The 27,044-nt window shown below is 31.6% G+C and overlaps 1 protein-coding gene and 1 long non-coding RNA gene across 2 annotated transcripts in view; one reads left to right on the plus strand and one right to left on the minus strand.

Annotated features, from left to right (window-relative positions):
- Positions 1-27,044, plus strand: part of LOC145332904 (uncharacterized) — a 122,227-nt gene that overhangs the window by 51,761 nt on the left and 43,422 nt on the right. The window contains exons 10-15 of the mRNA XM_080178008.1: positions 2,491-2,602; positions 5,094-5,170; positions 6,172-6,254; positions 8,709-8,790; positions 15,646-15,740; positions 15,919-15,967. Of these exons, the coding sequence (XP_080034134.1) occupies positions 2,491-2,602; positions 5,094-5,170; positions 6,172-6,254; positions 8,709-8,790; positions 15,646-15,740; positions 15,919-15,967 (498 nt within the window). The remainder of the gene's footprint in view (positions 1-2,490; positions 2,603-5,093; positions 5,171-6,171; positions 6,255-8,708; positions 8,791-15,645; positions 15,741-15,918; positions 15,968-27,044) is intronic.
- LOC145332099 (uncharacterized) lies at positions 20,206-25,722 on the minus strand. The gene is made up of 6 exons (XR_013884028.1): positions 25,671-25,722; positions 24,928-25,031; positions 22,626-22,710; positions 22,185-22,233; positions 20,915-20,964; positions 20,206-20,259 (listed from the first exon to the last, which is right to left on the minus strand). It is a non-coding gene; the product is annotated as an uncharacterized LOC145332099 (long non-coding RNA).

Genomic DNA, 27,044 nt, shown 5'->3' on the forward strand with positions numbered 1-27,044 from the left:
TCAAAAAGTAAAGAAATGAAAAATTCCGTTAAAGCAATTAAAAGTTTTATCCCCTGGATCAAAACAGTGACTAGCAAAAATTATACAGGATTTGGACAATGTCCTATTTTTACTCTTTTTTACCCTCCTTAAAACCTTTTTGTAACCCTCGTTTTACCCTCGTTTTACCCTTAATATAACCTCTTTTTAGTCAATTTAGCCTCCTTGTAACCTTTTTTTACCCCTTTGTAATCTATTATTGTTTTACACTCATTAAAACCTTTTTTTAGTCCCTTGTAATCTCTTTTTACCCTAGATTTACCCTTCTCATATTATCTTTTTATCCTCATTTTTTCCCTTTTTTATCCTCTTTTAAAAGATTTTTCCCTCTTTGTATTCCTTTTTTTAGAGACATGAAGGGATAAGAAAATTGGGAGATAAATTGATATATATACAACTATTGTACAACCCAAATTATGATAAACAAAGTTACCCTTTCTATAGATTAAAATTTTGCAACTAAATTCAGATATTACCTTCTAGAAATGTAGAATTTTGATTTACATCAATAAAATTAAAACTTAGAGGTCCAAACATTGATTATTGGAAAAGTAGAAATATGAAGTAAAGTCAGGGAGGGAGGGAGGGAGGGAGGGGACAATAAACTATAAAATATACTGCTACCCATGGTTTTACATTGCTCAATCGTTGGCTTTAAATATTTTGATACTTTTTAAAATCTTGATTGGTTAGTACAAACTAACAGTGTTCATGAATTCAACTATAATTGGCGGTGAAAAGATCCACTTCAAGATCCTCGAGTATAGTATTCTATTATAGTAGAACTTTATTCTAAGTGTCACAGTTGAATAATAGTCATCTATAGTCTGATAATGATATGTTACAGGATCATATTATAAAATCAGTCTAGATGTAAAGTTGTTAAACGGATCCACTAATCTGTAATTCTTTCTAAGCTTAATCAAATATCAAGCTTAAACAAAGTATTATTTTAGTTGTTCTTTCAATTTGACAAAAAGAAAATAAATTCTTGCCTAAAATGAGCAAAAAGAAAAAAGAAAATTAAGAGAGAGAGAGAGAAAGAGAGAGAGAGAGAGAGAGAGAAAGAGAGAGAGAGAGAGAGAGAGAGAGAGAGAGAGAGAGAGAGAGAGAGAGAGAGAGAGAGGGGGGGGGGGAAATAGTTGAAACAAAAAATAAATAGGCTGAAAGGTTGCTTTCTTCGAACACCTTATACAATTTCGTCTGCTATTGGCATTTACTGACAATTAACACAAAATTTGCAAGAGTATGACTTTCATAATTTCAGTTTTATTTCAATCATAAAAGTTTAGTGGCTCCAACAAATATACATCCATATTATAAAATCTTTTAGAATTTTTGTATTCCCAAGTATAAAATATAGGGTTACTTAGAAACTTTAAACTGTTGCTCTTATTTGATTTATTTTTAATTATATGTTAATTATATGTAAGGGGGGGGGTGCTAGGTGCCGGAAGATTGTAAACCGTGAGCAAAATGGACTGAATATTGAGCTAGAATTTTGAAACTTGGTACAGAAGCCTAGTACTACATAGGGACACACAGAAAACTGTCCCGAATTTGTATTAATTTTGAGGAACAAGACTCCAGTGACGTCATATTTTTCTTTCCCGAAAAAGGGAAGGAGGGAAGAAAATCTCTTCAAAAGAGATGGGGAAAACCCCCTTTTCTCCCATCTCTTTTTTGTTCCCCCCTTCCCTTTTTTTTCTTTCCCCCTTCCCTTTTTCGGGAAAGAAAAATATGACGTAACTGGAGTCTTGTTCCTCAAAATTAATACAAATTCGGGACAGTTTTCTGTGTGTCCTACATAGGTACTGCAACTAAATGAAAAAAAAAATTTCTAAATATTTTTAGGTTAGGTAAGAATACCCTGCGGAAATTGGATTTTTACGCCTTTTTGATCTATTTTGATGTAGAAACTTACTTTTATCGCTTTTTCTTATGTTTTTTCCTTAAATAGGTACACTGTGTCTATTCATGAGGACATTATTTAAGATGATTCAGCAAGTTGGGGACCAAAACTCAAAAACCTAAAACTTGATATATGACAAAATTTTAGAAAAATGCACTTAGCCGCTGCTAGCCACCCACCTGCCGCGCTGGGGTCGGTCCCCGACTTGCTGAATCGTCTTAAATATTCTCCTAAGGAATATATTTAGATATAGTACCTTTTGGAATAGGTTTATGTACCAAGTTTCAAAATTCCAGCTCTATATTTAGACAATTTTACTCACTGTTTCAAAGCTTCTGGCACCTAGCACTCCCTCACCCCCCCCCCCCCCCTACTTTATAAACAAAAGGTATCGAAATTTTTATTTCGAAGGAGGGTGTAAGTATCCTCCCCCAAAATATTTGTAAAGGAGAACAATATCGGTTCAGCGGTTAGCAGGAGTCATCGGTACACACTTAAACACAGACACTTTATAATAAGGAATACATAATGCTTTTCAGGTGAAATATTGAAACAAGATGTGAGCGAGTATGGTCAGTATTCCTGTACACCTGATAATGGTTATACATTGGATATTAAACCTTGCCTCTTCACTGTTAAACCATCAGACAGGTAGATAGATAGATAGGTAGATGGATAGATAGATACATAAATAAGGGATCTAAAGGGATAAAACAATGGCCGATAAATTAATGTACATCCCCAATGACACAAAATTACAACATCTCCAAATTACAATTTTTGGTAGAAACGTTTGGACACTCAACCACCCAATCAAAATTCTATGAGTCCTCAAGGTTGTTAAGTCAACGAATAAGAAATCGTTGTTATAAAACTTTGGGTACTTGTGTAATAAACATCCTAATGTCCCCTCCCTCCTTGGATAAAAAATAGACAGATTTAAAATTAAAACCACCATAACATAATCAAAGCATTTGATCAACATTGAAGCTTTTTTATAGTGCCTATAAAATATGACGTAATACTGATCTACCATTGGTCAATTAAATGTATGTTGGCCTGCCATTAGTGATTTAGTCTGTGAATTGACCTATCATTGATCATTTGTATTGTATGAGGTCATTTTTATAGGAACTATAAACAGCTTCTTTACAGTTTATAAACGTGCAGTTTTTATATGTCTAAGATAAAGTATGATTCCATATAAACATTTAATCTTATAACGTTCTAAGAAAAGCATTTCATAATGCTATTGCACCAAATTTAACCCTATCTAGTTATTATCTCATTGGGGCAGGATTCTCATTCGATTTTAAGAAATCATCTAGAGAACCTTAGGGAATCATCCACTTGTGAAAGGATGTGATACTTAACTTCCATCAGGCAACCATCCCGTTGATTGCACAACACTTGTCTAGAAGTCCTAACTGTGAATGGTAATGAGATGCGTCAGTTTACAGGCCAAGGCATTCTACACTCTTAATATTAATATCAGGCAATATAGAAGCAGAATGTTTTAATGTCTCTAGTATAAAGCGATATGTTCCAGACTCGAACCTGACACCTCCCCGACAGCAAGCAGGCACGCTATCCTTTACGCTACTACACTTACTTTCAACCTATTCTTTCATTATAAATTTGTTTAAGAATCTTTTAGATCCTGAAAGATTTAAAACCTCAATTAAGCTTTAATAAAAGTCCCTGAAATTGTTGTCAAAATATGAGAAAACGCGCACATAAAACTTTGGGTACCCGTATGCTTTGCAGACTAAAATCCCAGAGTAGTACGAACTTTCAATACACGAGTATTGATATAATTAATTTAGAAACTGTCTGATTTTTCATCAGAAAACACGCAAAACATATTTAGAAGCTCTGCAATTCTATAAGCAAGGTATGTAATTGACCCTACGTAGCACCGATAAAATAAATAACAAAAAAATAATGTTTAATCTCATTTTAAAAAATTGTGTTAGCTTGTAATTGCTTCCCTATTTCCCAGTACATAAGTTAATAATCCATTGCATTTAGATTTTCTAGATTTGTATATGCTAAACCCCCGTTTCTGTTATTTTTATGTTAAATATAATTTGGTTGCACTGATTATGGACATAGTTACCCTTGTCATTCACTATCGATAGATATGAATCGTCTGATTTTTTCTAAGAAAAAAGTAAACAAATATTTTTACGAAAAAGCAAAACATTTTCTTTTTCTGGCCAGGTTGAAGTGAAATTTCAAGGAAAATTGTTTGGTAATTTTGAGAGAAATAGCACGTTGTTTGTAAATCAATAGTATACTGTAATTCTTTTATATAAAGTAGTATGTTTTTTTTTGTCTGTTGCTTAAGATTTCGATAACGCCAGAAACGATTGAGTTCTTACTTTTACAGAAGCATCTTATAAGTCCTTGGGTGGTTTTAGGCTATATAATTTATTCTTATCTAAGTTTACTTTTAGACTATTTTTCTACTTTCCTTACTCCTTCGAATTTAGATCTCTTAGATGCTAAAAGAGTAGTGATTTTGAAATATAGAGGGGGAGTTTAGGTTGGGTAATATAAAACTATCACCCCACTACCCCCCCCCCCCCCCACCATTCTTTTTTTTATCAAATACTTCAAGTAATATTAAAGACTCTCAAGTGAATGATCCGACAATGATTTTTAATTCAATTTGATAATCGTGCGGATCCGTGGAAAAAGTTGATAATTATGGAGTTGCTACGCTTCTAAATATTAAAGATTTTGTGCAATATAAACAGAATAATTAATTAAATTCTTTCATATTTTCCCGAGAAGAATTTTATTTTAATTGTACTAGGTTTTATTAATGATTTTATGATGTGTTACATCTGTTCTAGTTTCTCACTTACTGAATACCTAGAATAAATATTTTTAGACCTTTAATCATTATCAGAAATTAAAATCTTTAAAAACTAGAAATAAAATTTAAAAATTTACATTTGTTTGCTTTAAAAAAATTACGCCTTCCTTGACATTTAAAACAATGGTTTCCAAATAATTTGTTTGTCTGTCTTTTTTAACTTCTATAATTTGGGAAGATTGATATAGACTTTTTATGTACATATGTACATTTATGTATAGTTTTTCAGCAACAATAAAAAGATATTTTTTTGTTCAGCGTTGGGTTGCTGTCTAACTGCAAAGTAGAAAACATCACTCACCATTCTGTTCATGTTTATTGTGACGTTAATGCAGGTTAGATTTTCATCATTTTATAGGAAATACGGAAAGTGTTATGTATGACGTCATAACAATACGTCTAAATTCATCTCTTTTGTTTACGGGTTTCCTTTCCCACTTCTCCTCTTATACTTAATTTTAGGCTTATTTTTAAGACGTCACACGTGACACTTTCCGTATCTCCTTTAGACGCAGCTGCGCCTCCAGGTACGGCTGCAGCTGAGTATGGATGTTGCTAAATGCAAAAAAATGAGGCTTACAGTGGTTTTGAATGGCTATTGGTGGCTGCCGCTGATAGAGGCTGAATTAAATTTTGATGGCTGTAGCTGAGGGTGCCTTTGTAGAACCCAACGAATGAGAAAACGAGTTTATATAACTTTGGGGACCAGTATTATTTCAAGTTAATGTCCCCTTCCTCTATTCCAAAAACCCATAACTAATTTAACTGTCTCTTTCGTAATAAAATTTGGACTTTTACATGTCCATACGTAATCGTACATACTCTAATTATATAGAAGCTCGTTTTTTAAACTAGATATAAATGGAATAATAGTACAACTTTCTTATTTTATAAATTGACTTTTATAAAGTTTCAAAGTTATGTTTTAGATATCTAAACCTATGAGAAAAAAAGCAAGGATGCCAAGATTCATAAGTAGCTAAGCTCAAAAAAACATAGATAAATAAAACGACCAAGAAATGCATTAGAGTAGATTTTAAGGGGTCATAAAAGAAAGAAAGAAAGATATGTTAATTGTAACAAAAAACGCCTTATAACAACATACGTGTGTTGTAGCATAACCGACAGACCGATGGACCAATCTATTTGTCTATGTAAAGGTATAGTTTTACCAGTCTTAAATATTCACATTTTCCCGTTACGTTACGGATTAATTTTGCGGTTGGGCGATCAATCATAGAGTATCTTTGCCACAAAAAAAATTACCAACAAGTGGACAGACTGGCAGACACCATACTACTTGCCTTATAGATTCATTATTTTTGTTTATTTCTAGATGCAGAAGAAAGGGATAATTTCTCAATGAAATTTTGGGCCCTACTTCGTAAAAATGATAAAGTCCTGGCAAAACAGCATCAAGTAAGTATTAGCTAATGTTTGTGGTTTACCTCATATCAAATATGGACCACACATGACCTTTAAACAAAGTTGATAACATCCATAAGCACGAAAATTAAAAACAGTCAAAGAGAGTTATGAAGAATATGTTCAGTGCTCATAAAAAAAGAGGGGGAGGAAAGAAATAATAGAAAGATAATTTAATAAAAACCTAATTTAACATCGATAAAGAAGGTAATTTTAGGTTAAGTTAGGTTATATTATTTTAGGTGATTGCCCCACAGGGTTAGAGCCCTGCGCAAAGGGCTATAAATAGGAGAAAAGCTACTGTGAAAATACGAAGAAATGCCCTTAAGGGGCGTTGCTACGAGAGGTACTATACCCGAAGTGTTTTGTGTAGCATTACTGATAGAATAAAGGATCAAGTGAGTTGTATACCACATGCTCATTGCTATTGGGTTTCTTTACAAAAATTAACAGTCTATCCTAAATAGCGACTGAGAAAAACACATTTCCTCATAGACTAACGAATAAACGAAAATATCATATTTTTTTTGAAAATGTCTCTCAAAGCTCATAGTTAGTTCAAATTATTGCTACTTTCCAAAAATTAGATATAAACCTAATAAATTTGTAGACATATTAATGGACTATAACCTTGTATATTCAAGTTTAAACTTTAACTGTTCTAGATATTTGCACCCCAAATTTAGGAAATGTGATAGATATACAAAAAGTATTTGTAATAAAGCTTTATATTTTATTAGACTATATGAATCTCACGGATTTAATGAAAGTATTTGTATATTTTTTGTTCCTTAGTGGATTTCAAAATTTGAAAATTAAATGACAATGTCAATAGATTGTAGCTGTGTTAAGTGCCCTAGGAAAATGGGGATAGATGTCACAGCTTTTGGCCTATCTATTCTAATGGCGACATAGTAGAGGGAAAGAAAAGGGGAAGGGGGAAAGAAACCCCCTAGAAAAGAGATGGGGTATAGGGGATTCCCTGATGTCAATAAAATAGGTAGGCCAAAAGCAGGGACATTTATCCCCATTTTGTTAGGGCACTATAGACAGCTACCAAAAGATGTATTATATTGGATGGTCAATCGGATACAATTATTAATCTAAAGAAGGAATTTAAAATTTTATTTTTATTTATTTCAACGCGCGAAGAAATTTCGGACGATATAATTTCAACAACCAAAGAAATTCAAAAATATTTAAGTTACTTATTAAATTGATGACTGTCCCTTTTTAATATTGATTTAATGTAGGACAAAGGGGATTTAAACTATAATAGCACAAACATTTAATTATTTATCTTGAACATTTATGACTATGAGTATCTATCTGTGATCATGATATTGACTAAATTTAGATACATTAACATATTGCAGTGACCTAGACATTATTTAATTTGCCATTCAATATAGATTTCATTCTAGCTTACTTCTCAAAATAAAGGCTAATTTAAAGTCAACCTGCTTAAAAATAAATTTATATCTACTAGCGGTTACGTCCCTAGCATCTAGGGGCTATATATTTGTAAGAGAAATTGGGACAGAAAAATAGCTTAAAACCATCCGAGTTTAACTCTGGAAATAGAATAGCTTGAAACCACGACAGGTCCCATGTGAAGCGTACTAAAAATAGCCAACCTAATTGGTTCAGTGGTTTTGAGATCCTTTGCTACAGACAGAAAAGCTTACTACTTTATGTAGTAGGATATACAAAGTAGAACAATGTATGTGTGACTGTCCGTCTGTATAATTATAACCGCATATTTGACCGTCTATCTGTCTTTTAAATCGACATATTTTTTATATTTTCAATATCAAATGCTAGTCTTAGGTCAACGTGCTCACAATTTAAATCTAAATATCTATGATATATTGTGACTATCTATCTATGTATCTAGATTGGAATGCCATATTTCTACCTGATCAGCCTGAACCTGAACAAGATTGATATATCTATGATATATTGTGACTATCTATCTATGTATCTAGATTGGGATGCCATATTTCTACCTGACCAGCCTGGAACCAGAACAGGATTAATCTATCTATCATATATTGTGACTATCTATCTATGTTTCTAGATTGGAATGCCAGATTTCTACCTGACCAGCCTAGAACTTGAACAAGATTAATCTATCTATCATATATTGTGACTATCTATCTATGTAACTAGATTGGAATGCCAGATTTCTACCTGACCAGCCTAGAACTTGAACAGGATTAATCTATCTATCATATATTGTGACTATCTATCTATGTATCTAGATTGGGATGCCTGATTTCTACCTGACCAGCCTGGAACCTGAACAAGATTAATCTATTTATGATATATTCTGACTATATATCTATGTATCTAGATTGGGATGCCTGATTTCTACCTGACCAGCCTGGAACCTGAACAAGATTAATCTATCTATCATATGTTCCGACTATCTATCTATGTATCTAGATTGGAATGCCTGATTTCTACCTGACCAGCCTGGAACCTGAACAGGATTATTCCATTACCCTCTTCTCTAAATCAACAAAAGGTTTTTTTTTATTTCGTATTCGTTTGTGTCAATCGCCCCTAATATTATAGGGCTCTATATAAAAGGGGAAAGGGAGGCAAAAAATTGTAAAATATCATGAAACTATCCCAGTAATTAAATAGGAATAAAATAGCCTAAAAACATCCTGGGACTGTAATGCGTTAGCGAGATCTTAACGGAAAGTCTAAATTGATATCTAAATATTCGACATTTGAACATTTATGAGTACAGGGTACAGAAAAGGTACATGCATACAACTGTCTAATTAAAGTTAGGAAAGTTATTAATTCTATGCTTTTTAATGGTAGTTTGCTTTATAGTTTTAACTATAGTCAAAGTTTAAAGCTTAAAGAGTAATAACCATACATCTTTAGCATGCTGTAATTGCTTAAGATAAAAAAATAATTCAGAATATCTTTCTCTTTCTTTCTTATTTTTTCTTTCTCTTTCTTTCTCTTTTTTTCTCTTTCTTCCTCTTTCTTTCTTTTTCTTTCTTTTTCTTTCTCTTTCTTTCTCTTTCATTCTCTTTATTTATCTTTTTTCTCTTTCTTTCTCTTTCTTTCTTTCTCTTACTTTTTTTCTTTTTCTTTCTTTCTTTCTCTTTCTTTCTCTTTCTTTCTCTTTCTTTCTCTTTCTTTTTTTCTTTCTCTTTCTTTCTCTTTCTTTCTCTTTCTTTCTCTTTCTTTCTCTTTCTTTCTCTTCCTTTCTCTTTCTTTCTCTTTCTTTCTCTTTCTTTCTCTTTCTTTCTCTTTCTTCACTTTCTTTCTCTTTCTTTCACTTTCTTTGTCTTTCTTTCTCTTTCTTTCTCTTTCTTTCACTTTCTTTCTCTTTTTTTCTCTTTCTTTCTCATTATTTCTCTTTCTTTCTCTTTCTTTCTTTTTATTTCTTTCAATCTTTTTTGTTCTCTCTCTTTCATTCCTCTTTTTTTTCTCCTTCTCCTAATGTATGTCCAATGAACAGCTTCGCTACTATTGTGTGTAATCGTTTTTATATCAGTAGGATTATTTTTCCCAATACTTGTCCCTTTTTCCAAACCTGATTTAATCCAATATGGATGGTATGGCTCCCCAGGGGGGGAATGCATTGCGTTCATTTGTGCAAAAATATTCATACACATACTACATGCATAAAATCAAGGATTCTGATAGAAATGCTGTTTAGAACTTTGAGTCAGTTCATGTTTGTATTAACTGCTGGATAGCCCCGCAGAATTAAAGCATCGCAGGTACAGGTCCCACAGGGTTGGGGTCCTTTGCAGAATTAATGCTTAGGTCAAAAACTGCAAAAACAAGAGATCCCTGGGTAAAACAAAATTCAAAAAAAAAGCTTCCCTGACTTTTACTAATTTTTTTTAGAAATAAGAAAAAAACGCTTATTATTTATCCCTCTTTGAAAATATTCTAAAATAAATAAATACACAATACATATTTAGTGATTGCTTTTAAATCATTTACTTAAAAATAAGTTTCTTTGGTGAAACTAAAGGCACATGACATGACCATAGCATAAATCTATGCACACCCCAAATTATAAAATCGATATTGCCCCTTCTGTAGTTTAAAAATATTGGACAACAATAGATTGTACAATACAAGCAAGATTTAACTGAAGTTGCCAGAGTTTGAAGCATCGGGGTTGTCCCCTCCCTCCCTAGAATGGTCCACATGCACAAGCTGACATATATGGATGGTATTAGTACCTGAATATTGAAACTAAAATTTTTTTTGAGAAGCCATATCCGTGTCTTTATCATGTTGTACCTTCACCCTAATAAAATGCATGCATATTTAACTTACACAGTGTCCCAAAATTTTCGCACAAATTTATAATGTAGCAAAATTTCAGAACGAACTAATGGTATATGAGTTCAGTTCAGTTCAGGCACATCTCTCTGTTTGACTTAGTAGTCCAGAGAATACGGCCATCCTGTTCCTCCATGAAGTCCTTTCCTTGGCATGTGCTTCAGCTTCTCCCCATGTCCCAACTTTTATTTAATGTTGTTCTTTTTTCAGTGCTGCGCCTCCAGGTCGATTTTTCGTCCCTGTCTATGTTAACCAGTGGGGTTCCACCTTAAGCACTTTTTGTAAATCCTATCATGTTCCATTCTGAGCACATGTCCTAGCCACCTTATGATATATGAATTTTTAGAAAAATATTTGATATTGAGCCGTTTGTGTTATTTTTTTAGAGCCATCTTTCATTTATTATACCTTTCTATCGCAATTTTTTATTATTTTTTTTATTTGCAAAATTAAAGGAACACTAACTTACTTTCCTTTAAGCAAAACCTGCACAAATACAACAACAATAAATTTACCTTAAAAAATGATTTATTATTCACTTATAATTTTCCTTTACATAAAAATTCACTTAATATATTACAATTATGCAACTTTTTAATGCATTTTTTTAAATTCTTAGCCTAGAAATTGCTTAAATAAACAATTTTAGGTAACAAATATTTTTTTGAATAAGTTTATTTTTAGATTTAATCTGGGAAATTTAAAATCAAGTTCTTACTGACCATTAAAGTTCTCCATTTTCGAAAAGCTTACCATGGTTTTAGGATACTTTATTTTACATTTGAGTCTAAAAATTGGAATAGTTATTTCTCATATCGTATTATAAACGGCTTTCCGCGGATATAGAATGTACACTTATAAGATTAAAACTAGAAGGCACCGGCTAAAAAAACTAGTTTTAATCTTATGATTGTACATTTCTATATTCGTAGAAAACTGGATATAATACGATGCTTGACATAGTTTTTTCGTATTGATAAGAACCGGTTCCTATCCACCGGATTCGAATGAATACGAGAAAAGCTATTATTCTTCCCCTTTCCTCGATTTTCAAATACAGAGCCCCTAAAACTTCAAAAAAAACTAAAAGTACCTGATGCTGTCTAAAATGGTGAAAAAAATGGGGACAAATTTCAAATTGATTTGACGGGGCTGTTTATTTACGTCACAAGTGAGAGGAAAGAAAAGGGAAGGAGGAAAGAAACCCCCTAGAAAAGAGATGGGGGTATGACGTCACACGCCAAAACAATTTGAAAGTTGTCCCCATTTTTTGCACCATTTTAGACAGCATCCTGAACTACTAATAACTTGCAATACCAATACTGCGTACGGACTTACAGACAAGGGTATTAATACATTAGCTTTGCTACTTCAAATGATTGTTTACTTTTTGTATCAAACTATGTTTTTTTTCAGCAGATTTTGAAGAAAAATAATATAAATGAAACGCTTTTGTTGACAGATTGATCAATTTACTCTAGGGTCAGACTTGCGAAAATCCTTTTTTTGCGAGTGAATATTTTACCAGGGAGGTTAAACTATACTGGTCCTCTCAGGTTTAGAAACTCTCTCTCTCATTTGATGTATATGAAAAATTGGGACTTTGATTTAATTGTACAAACTAGCCATGTCCAAGTTTTTCAACAATAATTATAATAAACAAAGGATTTTGTTTATTATAATTTAGAGTGACCACAAGGTTCATTAATATAAACATATGTACATACATAAGCCATGGAAACTTTTTTTGAAACTTCCATTTCAGTTCAAGAGCTTAAAAATAATTTACTTCAGGTTAGGCGGGGGGGGGGGGGGGAGGCTTTTTATAGAACATATAAAAAAGACGTCATACTGGACTATCACTTACCATTGGTCAATTACACGTATACTGGCCACCAATGGGTAATTTAGTCTGTGTATTAGCGTATCATAGGTCATTTGTATTGTAAGAGGTCATTTTTAAAGGCACAATAAACAGCTGGAAGGGGGGGGGATTGTCACTTAAACTAAACTGGAATCTTCCTAGACTTCTGATCATTTATCAACTAATATATTTTCAGTAAATTCAAGGCTTTATGCTAAAATTGCATTATAAATTGTTCAATTCAATAGAAATATGACCTTCCAAACATCAAAATACATTTTTATAAAGCTTATTGTATAAATAAAAAAGATTTAAATAACATAAATTTATTTATGTAAAACATCATTTTTTAAAAGCGAAGCTTTTCTATAATTAGGGTCGGTCCGTCCGTCCGTACGTCCGTCCGTCCGTCCGTACGTCCGTCCGAGATAGATAGCTTTTATTCGTTAATTTAGGCATGTTAGAATTGTCCTATCGATTTCAAACTTTGCATGATGATTCCTGTAGTAGTTGGGTACGATTTAGAAAGCGTAGCAACTCTATAATCATTACCAGAATGTCCGTTCGTTCATTTTAAACATGTTGATTTTTCTACTTTTTTAACAACAAATTTTTAAGTGTTTTAATTATCCGTTTGATCTGATTTTTGGTATATTGATTCCTGGGACAACAAAGAACAATATTTTAAGCGAAGCAACTCTATAATCAAGTTAAAAAATGTAAGTATATCCATAAACATTATCCTGTTTTTAAGCAGTTTTTCAACAAATTTACCTATAATTTTGATTCGACATTTATACATTTATGTTCCGATTTTTCAGTTCAGATACTATACAAGTGTTAATGTCCGTTTGTCCTACTGTTTCAGTGCTTCGCTTTTATGGATGTTGTCATCCTTGTTTAATGAAAAAATGAGTTGTGTACTTCTAGGTTTATTTGTAAAAGATGAACTCATAATAATGAGAAGAACCTAATATGTAATGTACATAACATACAAAACCATATAAAAAGAACAGTTAAAAAAAACATGTTTTCAAATTGTTTGCTAGCGGCTCTGCCTTTAGCCTCTAGTCAAGCCTAAAGTAAAAAAAACACACACACCCCACCTCACCCATTTTCAATATAATTCAAAATAAAAGAAGGGGAAGGTTCTTTGCCTTTAAAGAAGCTGCCTAAAAAACGAACTTCAATACCATAAACAATTTAATGTGAGAATTTTGCAGCCTCACCCTGTGTGTAAAGAAAATAAGGTGCAAAACTGTGACACCGTGTTTGTTTATTTGATAGGATGAAAAAGATATTTTGCTATGCACATTTATACATTTCCTGTTACGCATATCAACCAGGGAGGTGAATTTTATTCATATTATTCGTTGGGTAAAATACTTTGGTCAAATTGAAACAAACCACAGAAGGTGTAATTTTTTCTCCAAAATGGAAGTCTGAATCGATTTATGGTCCATTGTCATTTTTCCAAAGATAACAACAAATCAAAGATTGGTATTCTGGTACAAGTTCGTGTGGCCAATAAAATGCTTGTTCTACTAATTGAGTTAATATTTGGTTTCAAGATAACCTTACCTTTGTCATTTTAATAAATAAAACTGTTTAAAAAATATTCTTAAAACTCCGAGGTAACACAAACTAGTATGTACTAAACAAAATCGTATCTAACTAATAAAATTGACTTTTTTTACACACTAGAATAAAAATCAATTTCCTGCATTCACATAAGTACAATGTTTTCTTGTCATATTTTAAACAATGTTTCTATACACAAGATATATTCTTTTTCATATATTTAGCTAAATTTTACAAACAGATTTTATCTTAATTTTTATTTAATCTTATATATGGGTTCGTGTGCATTCCCCTTTCCTTGTTTATAAAACATTAACGTTCTAATCTAGGGATTCTATGGATAAGACAATGGACGTTAACTTTAAGTGCTGCTTCAAGCATGATAAAGAAAATTATTCATAATTTAAGCGATGAACTTTAAACGTTGGAGTGGACATACGCAGGAGTGTTAAAATATTAATTGATTTAAGTATTTCTATACAGATTATATTAGGTTAAGATATGAATGTACAAATAAGCCCCCGCAGGGGTAAGGCATTTAAAAAAACCTATAAGGCATTTGTCCTAGGACCATTAAAAAGTCCAATTTCAGTCAAATTTATCTCTCTAATAACAAAAGGAAAAAGAATCTGACCTTTAAAAATTTAGAGTAAAAAAGCTTTAGCTATGCTGTTATACTAATTAATAATTCATTGTGATTGTTTGAACACTTTATATTTTTTGTACAAATATGCAAAATTCAAAATTTTTTATAACAATGTTATTTCTCTATTTTAAGTACAAATATTATTATTTCGGGGGAAAAAAAAATTTTATTTTCATTAATAATTGATAAATAATTTGAAGTTCTCAACTAATTGAAATGCAATTTATTAGAAATGCATTTTGTGACTAATAAATGTAATAGTTTTTTTTATGAAAAAATAATTGAATCTTTTTGGGTAAATTAAACATTTTTTTACTTTATAACATTGATTTTACTTACCTATTTAAGAAGGGTATATAAAAGTATCTTAGCTACTATTATAAAAAAGTGTATTTTTGTTGTTATTTCTAAGTTTTCAATTTTTAGACAGTTTTTAATGTCAGAGCTTTTCTAAAATTATGGTACGTCCTTGCAAAATGGATTCAAAACTTTGGATTGTGATTACTATAACAGTTGGGTATGATTTAGAAAGAATGTCAACTATATAAAAAAGTTACCAAAAACTCCAAACATCAATTTCAAGCATTTTGATTTTTAACTTTTTTGGACAACAATTTTTTTTGGATGTTATTATACTATTCATCTGATTTTGGATAAATGATTTCTAGGGCAAGAAGGTACAATATTTGTAAAAAAGGCTTAAATTGTAAGTTGTTCTTAAACAGAATCCTGTATATACGCAATTTAGTGTGTATATAATTTTGTTTAATATTCTGCTAACTAAGTTTTGGCATTCTTTCATACTTGTTTATCAAAAAAGAACACTTTGTACTTTTATTACTCAAAAACCTTTAATTATTTTTTTAATAGAAATTTAATTTAGTTAATTTAGTAAATTATCAAAAAAAGTACTGTTTGACCTTTTATGAATTAAATAGTCTAGAATCAGCTTCATTTTTTAGGTCGAGGAGCTGAGGTAGTTATAAATGTTACAACATCCAAACAACCTGAAAAACAGCTAGCCAGCAAGATATTGGAATCTTTAGAGGACACTCAGGTATATAGATAGCTAGATATCTAGTAAGATAGGTTAAGATAGCTAGGTATCATGATAATTTTTTTCATTATTTAAGTTATAGATATAGAAATAACATTGGTAATATAAAAACAGAAAAGCTAAAAGATCAGAATTAAAATTTTATTATTTTTTTTAAATTTAATATATTTTGTTATAGGATGGAAATGATACATTAGATACAAGTACTTTGGTGGCTGTTGTAATAGGTATGTAACTTTTTTTAAATAAAAAGTATGAACGATGATATCCAATAAAATAATGTGTTAAGTAAGAGGTAGGGTTAAAGAATTTGGCCTTTTTATATCTACAATCAAACAAAATAGGTCACAGCTTAAAAGGAATTTCTGCTAACACTTATGTTTAGCCTTATTGGAAGTAGAATATCACAGAGAGGGAAAGGACATAAGGCTGTTTATTACACTAGTCCCCAAAGTTTTATAATAACGTTTTCTTATTCGTTGGCTTAAATTTTAATTGGATGGCTCATGAAGTTTTGTGTCCAAACGTTTCAACCATTAATTGGGAAGGTGGATTAGAAGGTGGATAATTTTGTGTATCATTATTGGGGATATACATCAATTTATCAGCGATCATCTTATCCCTTTAAATCCCTAAAATTATCCCCCAAGAAATTCAACTGTTTATAGCTGGTTTATTAGACGATTATTAACCCTTAAACAACACTTATCTCTATAATAATATATTTACTTACAAAGTATGATTCTTTAACCCTTAAATGGTACTTATGTAAGTGGTAATATAATAAATATGTATTTACATATACATGTAATTAAATTAGAATATGCATAGCTGGGTAGGGATCTAAAGGGATAAGATAATGGCCGATGAATGGATTACATCCCCAATAATAATACTCAAAATTACACCTTCAGTAGATTACAATTACTGGGTAAAACGTTTAGACTTAATGAACCAACCAATTAAAAAAGTCCCGAAAGTTATTAGGCCAACGTATAAGAAAATGTTACTATAATACTTTGGGGACTAGTGTAATAAACAGCCCAATGTTCCCTCCCTCCCTGAGAATATATATAGTACTTGGTGCAAGGTATAGGAATTGTAGTAACCGAAGTTACATTGTAATTGTTATTATAATACTAGAGACTTCTAGGGGCACTTGAGTGAAAGGGGAGGAGGGGGGTAATCATTTTTCATCTAGAGGCGATTTATCTAGGGAGGATGAATGTACTCTCCCACAATATAGTTAAAAACCTGCCCTGCGCATATGAGAAGCTTCAAGAACCAAATCAACAATTCAGTGATTAGCGAGAACCTTTGAAACAGACACATACAGATAAACAGACAGATAAGTCTGATTGTCTCAATATATCTCGCTAACAGCTTAACCATTGTGCTTCCTTTTACAGTAAAGCTTTTCATGGGTCCCAAGAGAGTTTTTTTAAATCTTTTTGTTGGAGGGTACCTCCACACTCCCAAGATAAAAAGTCTTAGAAAAATAATTTCCTCTATAAAAAATGCCCTGTAATAAACATTAATAATAATAGCATTATAAATTTGAAAAAATGTTTCTTCCCAATTATTTTTGAGAACTTCATTCTCCTTACAATTGTTTTAAGTATATATATCTGCATTGGGGAATGGTGTATCACCCAATAACTGTTATAACACAAACACTTTCCTACTTTGTTATATAACTAGCGGCTTTGCCCCTAGCCTCTAGGACTTTTCCCCAAAGGTAATTAAAAAAAAGTACTACATTTGCTCCCAGTAGTTTTATGTGAACTAACTTCCCCATAAACAAAAAAAATGGGGGGGGGGGATTTTTTGGTTTTTTGGAGGGTTGGGGGTGTCCCACCCCCCAAGAAATTAGCTTAAAACTACCACAGGACCAATAGGTATATACCCTGAAGAGTAGAATCCGATCGGTTCAGTGGTTACCGAGATCTTAAGGGACGGAAATACGTTATAGATAGTTATATTGATAAAAATAATAGATTTATTATTCTAGATAATTATTCAGACTCAAAAAGCCCTCTAAGGAATAACTATCAGAATAACATATAGTCCTTTTCGTGACAACACCTCTTAAGGGGTGTTTCATTCCGTATTTTTACAGTAGACTCTCTCCTATTTCTAGCTACTGCGGGGCCAATTGCCTAACCATGCAGGGCAATCATCTAAGCCAACATAACCTAAAATAACCAAAAGCTAAAGTGAAAATACTTAAGATTTTATTCAATTTCTAGTAAATATAATAACCAGACAAAATTGGAAACTTTAAAATCACTATTGAAAACACTAAACACGTTGTACATTTTAACAGAATCTGTATGTAGAAATTAACAATTATTCATATTTATGGGTTATACACTTTTCCATTTGTTTAAAATATTTTTACATTAGTGGTATATTTTGTACTTCTTATACTATATACCATACGTATCAGGGATAAGAAAATAGCCGATAAATTGATATACATTCGCAATAATGATGCACAAAATTTCCCCTTCTGTAGCGTAAAATTAGTGGTTGAAACGTTTGAACCCTCAACTTAATAAACTGACCAATCAAAAATCATTAAATTCCTCACAGTGGTTAAGCCAACGAATAAGAAAACGTTATTATAAAACTTTGGGGACTAGTGTAATAACCAGTCCATTGTCCCATCTCTCTCTGTATACTTATACTTTGTTGAAAGGGACCTAATTGTCTGAGAAAGTACCTAAGTACAATGGCAAATAACCAAAAAAGTAAAGATTATAGAAATTTAACTTATATTTGTAGAACCTTAGAAAACTCTTTATACAAAATATGTAATTTAAAAAATAGGATCTTGAATTAACCTTCTCAAATATATATTACTAGCGGCTTCTCCCCTAGCCTCTTGGGGCTTTGCCCAAAGAGGTTTGGACTTGTTAACCTAATTTTTCGTATTCTAGATTTGAAAGAAAAATGGGGGGGGGGGGGGGGGGGTTGGGAATGTACCTTCCCCCCCCCCCCCTAAGAAAAAAGTTATAAACCTTTTCGGGACTTATGAAAAGCTACCCGATCGGTTCAGCGGTTAGCGAGATCCTCCGGTACAAAAAACAATCATCGTTCTACTTTGTATCATAAACTAGCGGATACGCCCCCTAGAGGCCTCTAGGAACACTTGAGGAGAGGGGAAACGAATTTGATAACCCAATCTTAGTAATAAACCTTACAGGAACCTATGAGAAGCTACCCTGTTAAAGAGAACTCGATCGGTTCAGCGGTTAGCGAGATCCTTCGGTACAAACATACAGACACACAGACAAACATCCTTTTACTTTATTATAAGGATAAATATTTTATGTGGTTCTTTTGATATCTGAAAAATTCAAGAATTCCTATTTTTCTAGATAAAAACTTTTTTTATATTATATATTTTCTAAATGCTGCTTAAAATACGGCAAACAAACCCTTACAATTATCAAAGTATATTTCAAAGCTAAACCCATAGTTTTAAAAGTTTCAATTTAGTAATTTCTACTACAATTTATCTTTGAGAATTACATATCAGATCATTCGACTTGTAATTACTTGGATATTGCACCAGATTTTCATGTACTGTAATAAAAAGTATATTCTCAGCTGGCCAAAACAACGATATCCCACATTTACTCCATTTACCCCATCCCCTCAACTCCTACTGGACGAACTGACCATGCAATAAATGAGGTCCACATTTGCAACCTAAATTAACGACAAATAATCCCCTGTCAATATATCCACGTATTCTATATCCATAAAATCACTGAACGTACTTACTACTCATAACCATAATGAGAGGCATTTTAAAGAACAAAATTATAAAATACTAAAGTACATATATGTACATATGTATATTATTGAGTACAATAATTAATTGGTTTCATAGTCTATATCTTGGGTTCAATGTATCATATCATGGCCTAATATGAATTAAAATTAACAAAACCACCATCACCAGATCTAGATGTGTGGTTTGTTAGAATCATATTAATGTAACTTTTGGGACACCATGATAACCATGAGTCAAAACCAGGTATAGGCAGCCTCAGTCACCGTCAACATCAGCCACGCGGCTTCACAAGCCACGCTATAAGTCTCACCGTCAGATGCACAGCTTACTAAGCCACTCAGTAACCCACAGCCACCAATTTTAATTCTCCATGTTAAACTTAACTTTTGAGATAGTTTTAGACTACTTTTCTGACCACCTTCTTCTTAGCCCATAGATGCTAGGGGCAAATCCGCTTGAAATCAAACATAACAATGCTCTAACACTGATTGTACTTTTTTTTTTAAAGAATATTAGTACTCAAAAACATACAATATGATTGATAATGCATATATAATTTTTAATTTGTCACAATAAAAAAGGAATAATTGATTGCAAGATAATTAACAACACAAATATTTATTATGGATTGATTATTTGTAAAAAGTAAGCTTTAAAACACTTACCTTCTAACATAGCTTGTCCTTGTCCAAAATGCAACATCCAAGTAGTATCCTATAAAATGTTTAATATTGTAACAAGGATAAAAAAGTTCAAAATCAACAAATCATTTATTCGTTCCTTTTTATCACATCTTTAAATTTAAAAACCACAACCATTTCCTTTATAATTAAACTTAAAATATTACAGGCCTTTGGTGGAAGAATGGTTGTCAGAATGAGATTGTATTAGGCAGTCAATGAACTTGTCACACACCAGGGTTCATAACCCAGTGACTCATACACTTGTTAGACAGAAGGAAAGTGAAAAAAGGGAAAGTTTTACCCTAAAAAGTGACAACCCCAATAAACAGTTATCCACAGATCAAAAACTAGACGTCTAGTATGCCAAATTTCACCATGTTAGAAAGTGAAAATATCAGTGATTTAGACGTCTAAAACCAACAACCATAAAAGGTTAGACGTCTGAGATGTGACAATCATAGCAACAGATAGCCAAGATGGCCATTAATTATGGTTAGAACCAGACGTCTAGGGGGCGCAACAAGCGTCCCCAAAAGTATAAAAGGAAGGGATTTCTGGAAATTCCTCACTCTTCTCATAGCCACCAAACTTAAAGCATCTCACTTGTAGAACATAGTCCATAGAAAATTAATTCCAGAGCTATAGAAATCCAGTAAGTTTTACTTCAAAAACTTTGGTTAAATTACCTTAATCATATCCAAAGATACACCAAACACCAGTGGTTGAATTTGACTACCTGAAATAATTGACATTTGATAACAATTTATTAAGCCAAAGGTTTAAGTAATATTAATTAAAGCCTCAGTAAATCTAACACAATTGGTTGATTTTAATTTTAAAATCCTAAGCTAAAGTTTTAAGTAACATTTATTTAAAGCCTCAGTAAACATTTAACACCATTGGTTGATTTTAAAATTTAAATCCTAAGCTAAGTTTAAAGTAACATTTATTTGAAGCCTCAGTAAACATTTAACACCATTGGTTGACTATTTAATTTAAATCCTAAGCTAAAGTTTAAAGTAACATTTATTTAAAGCCTCAGTAAACATTTAACACCATTGGTTGATTATTTAATTTTAAATCTTAAACTAAACATTAAGTAAAAGATTTGTTTTAAAGCCTCAGTAAAAGTCCGACGCTATTGATTGATTATCATTTTAAAATAAAGAAATAACTTTGAATAGTAATTAATACTTAAGTAATTAATAATCCATTGAGATAGGTATACCTATCACGCCTGTAATTAAGTATACATTAATTGATAATACTTTGTGTTAAATAAGTTTTGTGTACAATTTTGTTTGGTCTAATTCTAAATTATTGCAACCATTTCGAATTTAAATTGTTCTGTCTTGTCCTTTAATTCATAAGTATAACTCCACCTTTTATATATCCAATATCATTAAATCTTGAATTGTTTTGTCTTGTAATTAATTCATAAGTATTATTCCACCATTTATATAAATCTAATATTATTAAATCTTGAGATCTTGTAATTTAATTAAAATCTGATTAATATCTTGTGATTGTTTTGTGTTTAAATTAAGTCTTGTAAAATAAAATTATAAAATAATAAGGAATTAGTTATTAATTGGTAAACTCGTTTAAAAACTACTCTATAATTTACCTAGCTCGAATATAACACTGTCGAGGGAATTAGTGGCAAGCCGTTAAGTAAGGGAGGACCTTATCGGTTAGAATTGGGTTTCCTTGAGAGTCGGGACTAGGATTAACTACTTACTGAACCAACATTTAAAGGATTGCTTTGCAGGTAGGAAGGCTGATACGTACGTCTTCTAATTTCAAAGGATAGATAGGTTAAAACCTGACCTTTTGATAACGCAAGGTATAGAATAGCGGTAAACGCTATTATCACTCCTACAGGTGGTGCGACCGTCCTTTTGAATCTTAGATAGATAAGAATTATTAAGAAAATTTTTAATTAAGTTCTCTTACCTTATTTTTCTATACGGACCCATAGCATTTTACCAAGAACATTGACTTCCTTGATATATACTTAATATTTTTGACAATCTATATCTTGTACAAGACAAAACAACTTCTCTATACTATCATATTACTATTTTTAATTGCGTCAATTGACACTAAAATAACAGCCAATAATTTAGTTTATAAACTTGAATTAGACAATTTAAAATCTGATAAAGCACTTGAAAATTTTGCTATTTTTTTAGATATAACTGAAAGGATACCTCTTATTTTTATTCTAATTGACATTATAACTTTAATTTGCTACTAATAAACTCTTTTCCAACTTTTTTCATAGTTCTCGAATTTTTTTCCTATCGGATTGTGTATTCTACACCATTAATAAGTATTTCTAAATTGCTGTGAAAAACTTTCTGTGATAATAACTCTTAGTAATATTAAGGAGACCTGTGATTTCTGACGGATCCGGTATATAACACCACAACATCAACAGAGAAGAGTCCCGTCAAAACAGCGATCTTTGGTCTTCTACCTGAAAAACATTCAAAATTTTAGGTAAGTGTATTGCCTTATCTTTTATTATTTTCGTATCCTTATTAGGTTTAGTAGCTTTATCTATTTTTAATATACAATTGTTAAAAAGTTTTGCTGAATTTATAAATCAATTTTTCTCAACTTTTGAAAATATTATAAAACTAATTAAGTCAAAATATGACAAGCATCTTTAAAAGAAGCGAAAAATCCCCCTCGAGACCTACGTCACAGGCGGGGTCAATCATAATGGAATCTCAAAATACAGATAATAATTTAATAAATGATGATCATCATAATAATCTAATTACTGAAAATGTGGCAAAAACATTACAAGACCCTATCGGTCGATTACTTTTAAACCTAGCTAGCACTTCAATTGCTTTGAGTAAAAAATCTGACATTCCTGCTCCAAATTTGATATAGAAGACATAAGTAATGATTATCAAGAACATTTACAACAAAATAAAAAACGCATTGAAAAAGAAATCAGAGAAGAAAAATTAAAATTAGATCACTTAATAAAAAATTATACAGCGGATAAAAAATTTACAACCATGGAAACTATAGTGGCCCCTTCAAAATATTCTCCTACAGATATCTTAACTCATGATGAGTATAAAAGAAACTTAGCTCATAATCTATTTCCAAAAAAACAATTCAACACTAAAAGTCCTTCCTCTCCTTCCATTGCTGAACATTTAACAAATCTTAACGAGTTTCAGGAGGACATGTGTTTATCAGAGGCTGAATTTAAAAGATTCTTACAAAAAAGTTTTACAAATGAACCTTATCAGTTTATATCTGATCAAATAAGCTCAAAATTGCCTATTAGCGATATCTATTCAAACCTATTAAAAAAATATGATACTCGCATAAATCCATTCCAAGCTAGAGATAAATTATTACAATATAATCCTCCCCCTAATTCAACTTTATCAAGTATTGAATCAGACATTCTTGAATTAGGGAACCGTGCGGCACTTATTCATGATGAAACCTCCAGAAATTCATGCTTTAATGCTGAAGTCATAAGTGCTTTAAAGAAAGCATTGCCCCGCCAATGCTCAGAGTACGTACTTAAAGCTGAAAAAGAGTGCAATGCTTACTACGGCCGTAACGCATCTTTTGCTGAATTTAGTACTTCATTAAAAGTTTATTCTGACCTCATAGATCTAGAATTAGAAAAACTTTATGCTAGCAAACCAATGAAGTCTATACATTTCAGCAAATACAATACACCTAGACACTCTGTAAATGCTTTAAATTTTGATGAAAATCGTAGATCTACGTATAATAACAATAATCACGCAAAATCTAGCTATAATAATTATAAAAATAATAGGCACTTCATCAATAATCTCGATATAGAAGATAATTATATATTTTATAATAATGGATCCAATTTCTCTAATTATAACAGGAGCTATATAAATTCATTAGATATTGGCGGGACGCCCCAATACTCTAGAAATTATTCAAATAACTCCAATAATAATAATAAAAATCATTATAATAATCAATCTTCTTATATAAATAGAAAGCCACAATATAATCCTGGTCAAAGTTACCAAAGAAATAATAATAACAACAGAAACAACATTAATAATTACAGGAATAATAATAATTATAAAAATAATAATAATATTAACAATGCTAGCTATAGTAAACAGCCTCATAACCAATATAAAAATGGCCAATATAATCCGCAAAATTTTTCTAAACGTCTTAGAGACCAATTCTTCGATAATTTTGGTTCTCACAAATATCACCACAATAAACCTGTAGAAGAATATAAAAATAAAATTAATTGCCCTCTATGCGGTGACTCTGGGCATGAATCAACTAGATGCAGACAAATGCGTTTAGATAATGGTAAATTAAAAGTTCAGCCACCAACAAATGTACCTTGCACCATCTGCCTTAAAGCAACAAAAAATGAAATGAAACTTCTCCACCCTGAACACTTATGTTTTCGCAGACCCGCTTTTATTCAAGCCAAAAGGGAAGGAAAACACAGGGATTATGATATGAGAGTAGTGAATCAAGAATATAGAAATCGAATTAAATCACAATAGCAACTAAATGTGATTTCTTTAAACACCCTAAAATCTGACAAGCACCAACTTATTTTTATGGATCTAAAACCTACATATGGACGGAAACTATATATACCAATGTTAATACATCTAACTAATAATGACTATAGATCATGTACCTCTATGCTGGATACAGGTGCTGATTTATCTATTTGTTCTTTTTCTTATTTAAAAGATTTGTTTCCATACTTTGATGATGATGAATGGGATGACATGATTCAACCTACAAATATTAGTTTAAAGTCATACACGGGTCACAAAATACCTTTATTAGGAACGATCGATTTTAAAGTTAAATTTGATTATAAAGATAAGCCACAAATTATTAAACTATACATTGTTAAATTCCAAGATAGATTTCAATGCAAACACCCAGTTATTTTATCATTAACAGATTTTCTTAATTTAAACTTAATTATTAAAAGCCTTAAAGCCGATAATTATATGCAACCAATAGTATACAAATCAAATGATTTAGAACAAGAAGTTCCTAGCTACTTTGATACTGATGAAAATTTAAATTTAGCTCATGCTTTTCTTAATGATTTTAAACCTAAAGAAATAACAGAAATCTATTTTCAATTATCCCCAGCTTCAAAATTTTTAGAAAACGATCACGTGATTATAAGTCAGGACCACATTCCTTACTCTCAGCATTATAATATTAAAATTTTTCCTTCAACTAGTTTTGTTCAAAGATACAGAAATAAAATGTCTGTAATAGCAAAAGTTCAAAATGTAGGACCTACGACTTATAATGGCGCAATCCAGGGATATGTAGATTTTATTGAACAAAGCCAGGAACTTACTGTTATAAATCATATTTCCATAAATTCTTACATTGAGAATAAAATTAACTTACTGCATGAAGTCTCTTTCCTTGACAGTTCAATCACTCCAATAGGTGAAATCACCCTTCTAAAAAATATAGATGATAAAACTAAGACCGCAAACATAGATCAAAATATTTTTAATTTAGATTTTAACTTTGCAGAAGATTTTATAGGTAACCCAGATGCAATTAATAATGACGTTAAAGATCCAAAATATAGCTTGTCAGAAGAAAGGGATAGGGTAGAGGAATCACCTATTACATTAACTAAAGAACAGGAAGATTCTTTCCTTGATGATAATGAAACAATACAATTAGGCTTTAAGCCAAACACTAAAGATATTGTACCTGAAGACTTACAACCCTCAGGTTTTTCAATTCCTTCAAATTATTACGAAAATGCATCAGACATTATATTAGAAAACAATTATGATGCTGAACACTGGCCATATATAAAAGACATCTTTATTGATAAATATCCACAAATAATCTCACTACACTCTCTGGACGCAGGTAAAATCAGCGACACTCTTGGTTTTTATAAAATTACACTTAAACCGCATGTCTCTCTTCCAAAAACCAGAAAATGTTATTACCTGGCTCCAATGGAACTAGCACAATTAAGAGAAATTCTTCGAATTCTTGAAAAACTTGGCATTGTCAGCAAGGCCAGCACATCAGGTTCGGAACTCAGTCAGTTTGCCAGTCCTTGTTTCTTAATTGCAAAATCTAATAAAGCTCAAACAGCAAGATTAGTTGTCAATTACAAACTACTTAACGAGCTTATAACCATAGAGCCTCCACTCATACCTACGGTTAGCTCAATCCTTAATAAATTAAGAGATGCTTCCTTTTACAGTGTCATAGACCTAAAAAATGCATTTAATTCCATAAGCATACATCCAGACTGCCGCAAGTACACCCAATTTGCAACACAAATTGGAGCCTATCAAATGAATTCACTATGCACAGGATTGGCCAGCTCTCCATCTATATTGGCTCGTTTCACAGATATGATCATTAATCATGTTCCTAGTAGAGATAAAAATAATACAATAATCTTCTATGACAATGGTTATCCTCTTATGTTGCCAGATTACCTGGATTTCTGTGACACCTACTACGACGACATTGTTGTCTTCACACCTGCAAAAGATACTTATGAGGAAAGTGTTAAATTTCATTTCCAATGCATAGAAAAATTAGTTTCTCGCTTAGCTTTTCACAAATGTAAAATCTCCATAGAAAAAGCATCCTTTTGTAAAAGCAAAATCAACATTTTGGGATGGTATGTGTGCAACAACTTTATACAAGCCGACCCCAAAAGGGTCGAAAAAGTGTTGCAAGCACCCATGCCAAAATCTAAAGAATGTCTGCAATCATATTTAGGTATGTTAAATTCTT

Source organism: Acartia tonsa, chromosome 11 (genome assembly GCF_053477335.1).
Source record: "Acartia tonsa isolate MP-2025a chromosome 11, ASM5347733v1, whole genome shotgun sequence".
NCBI lineage: Eukaryota > Metazoa > Arthropoda > Copepoda > Calanoida > Acartiidae > Acartia > Acartia tonsa.